The sequence below is a fragment of the Procambarus clarkii genome, chromosome 18 (assembly GCF_040958095.1).
Source record: "Procambarus clarkii isolate CNS0578487 chromosome 18, FALCON_Pclarkii_2.0, whole genome shotgun sequence".
Lineage (NCBI taxonomy): Eukaryota > Metazoa > Arthropoda > Malacostraca > Decapoda > Cambaridae > Procambarus > Procambarus clarkii.
The window spans coordinates 38,866,992-38,876,657 of NC_091167.1; the positions used below are offsets into that span (position 1 = coordinate 38,866,992).

The window sequence follows — 9,666 nt, forward strand, 5'->3', positions numbered from 1 at the left end:
GCGCCCGTCAGGAAAGACGGCTGAATGCCTACCACATGCGCTGCCTTCGACACATCTTGGACATCACCTGGCAGGACAAGGTGACAAACAACAACGTCGTGGGGAGAGCAAGAATCACCAGCATGTACACAATGCTGAAACAGAGACGAATGCGCTGGCTCGGGCACGTTGTGCGAATGGGCGACGGCAGGATCCCCAAGGATCTCCTGTATGGAGAGCTGAGGCAGGGAAAGCGTCCAGTAGGCAAGCCCCAGCTACGGTACAAAGACGTATGCAAAAGGGACCTGAAAGCCATGGACGTCGATCTTGCTATATGGGAGACACTGGCTACAGACCGTTCAGCCTGGAGGCAGTCTGTTCAACGAGGTCTCTCCAAGTTCGAGGAGTCACTTGCCAAGGAATCGGAGGCAAAGAGACAGAGAAGGAAAGCCGGTAACCAGGAAGACAGACCAGAATCGGACTTCGTTTGTGCTCGGTGTGGGATGGACTGCCACTCTCGGATTGGCCTCATCAGTCACACCAGACGCTGCACCAGGATTGACAACTAGGGCGCAACTCCATAGTCTCCCGAGACTGAAGGATGCCTACTACTACTACTACTATATATATATATATATATATATATATATATATATATATATATATATATATATATATATATATATATATATATATATATATTGTGTTAGTTGTCTCTTCGGAGGTTGCATGGCTTTTCACTTTCCTTCTTATGATGTCTTCGATGAAACCATTGGAGAAGCCGTTATTGACTAGAACCTGCCTTACCCTACAGAGTTCTTCGTCGACTTGCTACCATTCTGAGCTGTGGCTGAGAGCACGGTCGACGTATGCGTTAACAACACTCCTCTTGTACCTGTCAGGGCAGTCGCTGTTGGCATTTAGGCACATTCCTATGTTTGTTTCCTTTGTGTAGACTGCAGTGTGGAAACCTCCGCCCTTTTCCATGACTGTTACATCTAGAAAAGGCAGCTTCCCATCCTTTTCCGTCTCGTAAGTGAAACGCAGCACGGAACTCTGCTCAAATGCCTCCTTCAGCTCCTGCAGATGCCTGACATCAGGTACCTGTGTAAAAATGTCGTCAACATACCTGCAGTATATGGCCGGTTTCAAGTTCATGTCGACTAAGACTTTTTGCTCGATGGTACCCATGTAGAAGTTTGCAAACAGGACACCTAGGGGAGAACCCATAGCGACCCCATCTACTTGCTTATACATGTGCCCATCCGGGCTCAAGAAGGGTGCCTCTTTAGTACAAGCTTGGAGTAGTTTCCTCAGAATACTTTCTGGCATGTCAAGAGGAGTACAGGCTGGATCACGATACACTCTGTCGGCTATCATTCCGATTGTCTCGTCCACAGGTACGTTGGTAAACAGCGATTCTACGTCCAACGAGGCTCTTATCCCTGTGGCCCGTGCGCCCCGCAGTAAGTCCACAAATTCCTTTGGAGACTTCAGGCTGAAGGCGCAAGGAACATAAGGAGTCAGCAGGCCGTTGAGTCGCTTCGCCAATCTGTACGTGGGTGTGGGTATCTGGCTAATGATTGGCCGAAGTGGGTTTCCAGGCTTGTGCGTCTTGACATTTCCATACGCATATCCAGGTTTATATTCCCCAATGATCTTTGGCAGGTGGAGTCCGGATTTCTTGGCGTTCACAGTTTCGATCAGTTTGTTGACCAACGTACCAACCAACAACGTTACCAACGTACCTGTGGACGAGACAATCGGAATGATAGCCGACAGAGTGTATCGTGATCCAGCCTGTACTCCTCTTGACATGCCAGAAAGTATTCTGAGGAAACTACTCCAAGCTTGTACTAAAGAGGCACCCTTCTTGAGCCCGGATGGGCACATGTATAAGCAAGTAGATGGGGTCGCTATGGGTTCTCCCCTAGGTGTCCTGTTTGCAAACTTCTACATGGGTACCATCGAGCAAAAAGTCTTAGTCGACATGAACTTGAAACCGGCCATATACTGCAGGTATGTTGACGACATTTTTACACAGGTACCTGATGTCAGGCATCTGCAGGAGCTGAAGGAGGCATTTGAGCAGAGTTCCGTGCTGCGTTTCACTTACGAGACGGAAAAGGATGGGAAGCTGCCTTTTCTAGATGTAACAGTCATGGAAAAGGGCGGAGGTTTCCACACTGCAGTCTACACAAAGGAAACAAACATAGGAATGTGCCTAAATGCCAACAGTGACTGCCCTGACAGGTACAAGAGGAGTGTTGTTAACGCATACGTCGACCGTGCTCTCAGCCACAGCTCAGAATGGAAGCAAGTCGACGAAGAACTCTGTAGGGTAAGGCAGGTTCTAGTCAATAACGGCTTCTCCAATGGTTTCATCGAAGACATCATAAGAAGGAAAGTGAAAAGCCATGCAACCTCCGAAGAGACAACTAACACAACACCTATACCCCCTATATATATATATATATATGCATATCCTCTCATATGATAGGATATCATATATATCCTCTCGCTATAGTCTCGTAGATCCTCTCGTTATAGTCTCGTAGATCCTCTCATTATAGTCTCGTAGATCCTCTGGCTATAGTCTCGTAGATCCTCTGGCTATTGTCTCGTAGATCCTCTGGCTATTGTCTCGTAGATCCTCTGGCTATAGTCTCGTAGATCCTCTGGCTATAGTCTCGTAGATCCTCTGGCTATAGTCTCGTAGATCATCTGGCTATAGTCTCGTACATCCTCTCGCTATAGTCTCGTACATCCTCTCGCTATAGTCTCGTAGATCCTCTGGCTATAGTCTCATACATCCCCTCGCTATAGTCTCGTAGATCCTCTCGCTATAGTCTCGTTGCTATCGTCTCGTAGATCCCCTCGCAATAGTCTCGTAGATCCTCTCGCTATAGTCTCGTTGCTATAGTCTCGTAGATCCCCTCGCTATAGTCTCGTAGATCCTCTCGCTATAGTCTCGTTGCTATAGTCTCGTAGATCCCCTCGCTATAGTCTCGTAGATCCCCTCGCAATAGTCTCGTAGATCCTCTCGCTATAGTCTCGTTGCTATAGTCTCGTAGATCCCCTCGCTATAGTCTCGTAGATCCCCTCGCTATAGTCTCGTAGATACTCTCGCTAGCTCTCCAATTTGTGTGAGGGGGCGGCGTGTTGGCCACTCTGAGAATGACGGCACCTGAAGGAAGCCCATTAGGTAAATGGCTCATGCGGAAATACTCTGGGACGAGCCAATTGGAGGGTGATGCCCTGCCGAGTACTCGGGGTGGAAGGGTATATTTATTTTCCTCTTCAAACACCATCTGACGGAAGACAGCGAAAGGAATTTAAAAACATTGTCGTTCCCGGTCAAATGTTTCCCAGGCTCAAACATTTGTGTCATTAAAGATATCCGTTGATGTTAACATTAGCAGAGTAAATGTGTTCCATCAGCATGTAGAAACGTTTACAGATATCTCTGGAAACACAAACCGAAACTGTCTCTATTTTCTGCTAGTTATAACTTGTAATAAAGTTGTTACATCTTGAACAAATCCACAAGGGCCGTGACGAGGATTCGAACCTGCGTCCGGGAGCATCCCAGACACTGCCTTAATCGACTGAGCTACGACAGGGTAAAAGGGTTGAAACCGAAGTTCTACTGAACTTACTGGATCCCGTAGTGTTACATCTTGGCTTAATGTGTTTATGACGTGTTAGAACGTTGTTACAACTTGCTATATTGGTTGTTATAACTGGTTAGGTGTTAAAATTTGTTCGAACGTTGTACCAACGTCGTAGTTTCGGTGCGTGTTTGGCGGGTATATATTCTTCCTTTCAGCTTAGTGAGGTGTACGGAGGTACTTGTTGTTGTTCTTTTATATTCAGCTACTCGGAAGAAAAGTTCCAAGTAGCACGGGCTATGGTGAGCCCGTAGTGGACTTACCTGGCAGTAACTCCACGGAGGTACTGAGCCACTCAGCTTATACTGATGTGGAGGGACATGATGCATACTCACCTAGTTGAGCTTGCAGAGTTGAGCATGACCGAGTTAATGACGCTATTCGAACGTCATTGGCTTAATGCTGTGACTCCTCACTAGGCTAGCGATGAGTCACAATAACGTGGCTGAAGTATGTTGACCAATCCACACACTAGAAAATGAAGGGACGATGCCGTTTCGGACCGTCCTGGACCATTCTCAAGTCGAAACGTCGTTGTCCCTTCATTTTCTAGTGTGTGGATTGGTCAACAGTCTTCACTAGTTTTTCTTATCATATTCACATATAAAGTTGTGTATTGAATTGGCCTGGACAACGTCTTCATCTAGTCCGTTCCACTTGTTTACGGCTTTGAGACTGATTTTTTTTCTGACTTCCCTATTACTCATCTGTGTTAACGGCTTCCAACTATGTCCTGTCGCTCTACTATTTATCAATTTGAACATTGCTTCTATTTCTAATTTGTCAGTTTCCTTTAGCATCTTGTACGTTGTTATCATATTTGCCATAGTCCTTATTTCTCCCAGTGTAGTGAGGTCTAGTTCTTTCAGTCTTTCTTCATAGTTCAGTCCCCTTAGCTTGACAAGTCTTGTTGCATATTTTTGGACCTTTTCTAATTTTCCTATGTGCTACTTTACGTTGGGGGTTTCATACTGGGGGCAGCATACTCAATAATAGGTCTCACAAACGATGTATACAACGCTTGGAAGGGATTTTTGTCCAAATTCCTGGAAAATAACGAGACGTTTGCCAGTATGACACAAGTTGCCCTCGTTATTTTGCTGTTGTGTGCCTCTGGTGTTAAGTCTCGAGTAACGTCCACTCCTAAATTTTATCTTTTTCAGAAGTTGAAAGTTGCCTTCCCTTCCATCCTGTATTGTATTTGAGAGCTATTTGCCTAAACTCCAGCCCTTGCATTTGTCAGGGTTAAAGTCTAGTAGCCATTTCTCAGACTATCTCTGGAGATTGTCTAGTTCATTTTGTTATGTACTGCAGTCCTCCTCGGTTCTTATTCGCCTCATAAGCTTAGCATCGTCAGCAGACATGGGTATGAATGAGCTTACTTTCTCAGATCATTTACATATGTTAGGAACAGGATGGGTTCCTAAGTACCGACCCTTGAGGTACTCCACTCGTTACCTCTTTCCATTCTTATAGCATTCCTCTTACTATGACTCTTTAGATGCTTCCTGAAAGGCTCTCTTTACCCACTTTAGAACTGTGTGTCGAGTAGAGAAATTTTAGAATGTGCTTTTGAGTGCTAATCAAGTAATCATAATGTTTAATATATAATTTGCATACGAGATTCATATTATGACACATAAATCAATGCACAATTAAGTAAATGGTCAAAAACGAGAACGTGCGCCTAGCCACGTTCAATAACCAGTGTGCCAAAGCTTCGTAAACAAAACCATATATGTATCGCTCGAAAATATCATTCATACAGAAAAAAAATTATTCATGGGAATTTGCGACCAATAATGTCACGGAATATTCGCTTCTCAGAAATAACACGACGGCAGAGTTCCGAGACGCGAACTTTAGTAGTGTTCCAAGTGACGGAGAATGAACAAGAAGTGAGAGCGAACGCGGCGAACAAAGGAGAAGTGAGAGCGAACACAACGAGTGAACAAAAAAGCGAGAGCGAACACGGAGAACGAACAACGGGCATTATCAAGCGCTAACACTTCTCCATTCTTGGCGTGTCAGAATTTCCACGTCAAGGGATTTTACTGCCCTCAGTTATACACGTCCAGTGAGCCGGCGCTGAGCGACCCCCATTAAGACCCATTTCCCCCTCGGAACAGCGCGTTGCATTTGTAAACACCAAACTGTGCAGAAATAAGCTACATTACTCAGAAACAAAAGCCGTGACAAAAGTCATTAACTTTTTCCTTTTTGTTTTGTTTTTGGCTTTCAGGTTAAATTATATTTTTGGAGATGGATAAATGGCACAATTTCTTGGTAAAGTGGAAGGAGTGAACGTTGAGAGACATTTGTTTATCATGGTGAGGAGCATTTGACGTTTGATATAATAACAATTCTCGTTGTGTGTGTGACAGGAGGCCTACATTTAGGCCTATTTCGAGGTTGCCCCAACGTCGAATTAACGACCTTTTCCAGCATGCAACCCACAAGAGTTGCCTAACTCCTGGGTACCTATTTACTGCTAGGTGAGTAGTCGCATCAGATGAAAGGAAACATGTCTCCCGCTCGTGGGGTCGGTGTTAGAGTCTCCTAGTGCCCAGGTAAATGATTATATATATATATATATATATATATATATATATATATATATATATATATATATATATATATATATATATATATATATATATATATATATAATCTCCACCACTGTAGGGTCGAGTTTTGCTCTCTCGCTTTTTACCATTTTGTTCTCGCTTTGAGATATTCAAAAGTTACATGTATATGATAACAAATGGTCCAAGGTTGTGAGCCTCTTGCAACATTTAGGATTCCGAGCGGGTACCGAGCAGAAGATAAAAGCTTATTATTATTAGTCAGGTGCAAAAACAGCGTAGAATGACCCATAGGTCCTGTTTAAGGCTATAACCTATTCCATTATAGTCACACACACTCGAGTATCACTTATGGCAGGTGTACTTAGCCAGCCTGCTGCCAAGGCTGAGTCTGTATGTCAGCGACGCGCGCTTCATATTGACCTGTAAGTGACTCTTGCATCATGCTGATCTGTCAGCGCCATCATCTTCACACTGATCTGTCAGCGGCATCATCTTCACACTGATCTGTCAGCGGCATCATCTTCACACTTATCAGTCAGCGGCAGCATCTTCACACTGATCTGTTAGCGGCATCATCTTCACACTTATCAGTCAGCGGCAGCATCTTCACACTGATCTGTCAGCGGCATCATCTTCACACTTATCAGTCAGCGGCAGCATCTTCACACTGATCTGTCAGCGGCATCATCTTCACACTTATCAGTCAGCGGCAGCATCTTCACACTGATCTGTCAGCGGCATCATCTTCACACTTATCAGTCAGCGGCATCATCTTCACACTGATCTGTCAGCGGCATCATCTTCACACTGATCTGTCAGCGGCATCATCTTCACACTGATCTGTCAGCGGCATCATCTTCAAACTGATCTGTCAGCGGCATCATCTTCACACTGATCTGTCAGCGGCATCATCTTCAAACTGATCTGTCAGCGGCATCATCTTCATATTAACCAATCAGCCAAAGAGCCTCATCTGATGAACTCCAAAGTTGACCATTCACCAGGGATACACACAGCCGGCTGGGGATACACACAGCCGGCCGGGGATACACTCAGCCGGCCAGGGAAAACACACAGCAGGCCGGGGATATACACAGCTCGCCGGGGATACACACAACCGGCCGGGGATACACACAGCCGGCTGGGGATATATATACACAGCCGGCCGGAGATACACACAGCCGGCCGGGACTCTTGACTCAACACGACACTGCGGGATATAACACCGAACGCACGGAAATAGACAAACAGAAAGACGTACGAATATAGATATTAATAAGAAGATAGATACAGACGGAAATTGACAAAAGAAGCAAGAGACAAAGAGGAAAAAAAATAACCAATGCGAGAAAACCAAAGAGATATAGATAATGAAGAAGTCGGGGAAAAAATATATAAATAGACGAGATGAAGAGAGTGACACAATAGTGTGACAGAGATGGGAAAAAACTGAGTAATAATGATTTAAAAGAGAGAGAGAGAGAGAGAGAGAGAGAGAGAGAGAGAGAGAGCCAGAGTCACCTCTCCCAAGCATCATCGTTGGGAGAGCGAGTGAGAGCAAGGTCTTGGCCATCTCACCCTCGCGTCACCTCAATTGAGAGTGAAGCGGTCTTGTGCAGGTTGAAGAGGACCGAGGTACCCCAGGGAAGCACTAATGAAGTGTGGCATCCTGCTAATGAATGACTTTATCACAACAACTCCTAACAATTCAAACAATTGCACGGTGTCTCGCTTTCCTCAGTTTTGCATACACATTGAAGTCTTATTTCAGAAACGTTTTGCTACGTGTAGAGGCTCGAATGTTTATATTGTAGATGGCATTGCTTTTTATCTGTTTTTTTAAGGCATTTTTTACAACTTTTTTACAGATTTTGTAAATCTCTTGTAGCGAGTCATAAACTTGAAATTCTGTTACAATATTAAGCCAGTCAATATTAGATTTTTTCTAAATGCTTATTTTTTTAGAAAGTCTAGATTCCTTACTCATTTTTCAGACTGTTACTGGGCTCACTTGATCGTTCCAAAGATGCTACCCACAACAGTCGCCTGACTCCCTGGCACCGGTTTACTGCTAGGTGAGCAGATGCATCAGGAGTAAGGAAATGTGTCTTAACATCACGCCAGGAGTCGAACTCAACTGCTTGAACGGGTTCAATCGGTTGTTACCTGACTGCGGTAACTCCAGGTATATCTACTCCAGAATAGATCGACAGGTTTCGCTTGTAGAAGTACTCTACAAGGTAATGAACTGCTAGGTGCTTTGTTGGGCTGTCATTATCATTATGATAATGACTCTCACCATCATCATTCACTCTCGCCATGCATACCGTTATCATCATAATCACCCCCCTTCACCATCACCCTCTTCACCATCACCAACCTCATTATCGTTGCCCGCATCCTCATTATCAGCCTCATCATTATCATTACTCTCACTATCATCACCCCAATTATCATTCATATCCCTGCAAAGAAAGCAAAACGCCTCATCTTCATCCACACTATCATCTCCCTCACCACTCTCGCTATAATCATCCTCACCACTCTCGCTATAACCATCCTCACCATCATCATCATAACCCTCCCTCCCCCCCCCCACCGTCATCATCCTCATCCTCTTAACAATCAACATATGGACTTCACAATAAAATTAGTTTTCTCGTCATTATTGCAACAACAACCATCACTATCAGCATCATTATCATCATTATCATCCTCATCGTCACTATTAGTTACTACCTTTTGAGGGTCTGTCAGCCGCTTCCCCACTTGCTGGTCAGCACGTGGCTGACATCTGCACTCCAGGAAATGCCTGATCTCTGGATAACAGCTTGCTGTTCTTGGTGGGCTCAGGTAACAGCTTGCTGTTCTTGGTGGGCTCAGATAACAGCTTGCTGTTCTTGGTGGGCCAGACAACAGCTCGTTGTTGTTGATGGGCCAGACAACAGCTCGTTGTTGTTGATGGGCCAGACAACAGATCTCTGCCGTTACAAATAACAAGTTACAAATGATACAATTTACAAGAACATACTGTTACAAATATCTTTGTAATAACAGCATGGTTACAAAGAAATTTATGTTCTGTTCATGTAAATGAACAGAATAATTCCACAAAACTGGTTATTCGTCCCAGGACGACTGTAGTACTTTAAGGAAAAAAATTATAATTATCACTATTTAATGGTTCAGGGACTGATAGTGATCACGTGACGTCATCAGTATACTGTGCTGGTCTCAGGTTTCTAGTAAACTTCGAAATGCCATCATAAGTAAAGACTGAGTCTATTCTAACCGAAAGAATACAATAGGGAAGATGAGAAAGGACCATAAAGACAAGGAATATGAGGAGGGTGAATAAATTCGGGAAGAGAGGCGGAGGGGGGGGGGGAAAGATGACTAGAATTGGAATATGAAGGAAGGGAAGGGAA

General features: G+C 44.4%; 1 protein-coding gene across 1 annotated transcript in view; it reads right to left on the reverse strand.

Annotated features, from left to right (window-relative positions):
• LOC123754622 (uncharacterized) overlaps positions 1 to 8,559 on the reverse strand; it is a 30,382-nt gene extending 21,823 nt beyond the window's left edge. The window contains exon 1 of the mRNA XM_069326825.1: positions 8,405 to 8,559. Within this exon, the coding sequence (XP_069182926.1) occupies positions 8,405 to 8,559 (155 nt within the window). The remainder of the gene's footprint in view (positions 1 to 8,404) is intronic.
• Positions 8,560 to 9,666: the final 1,107 nt, after the last annotated feature.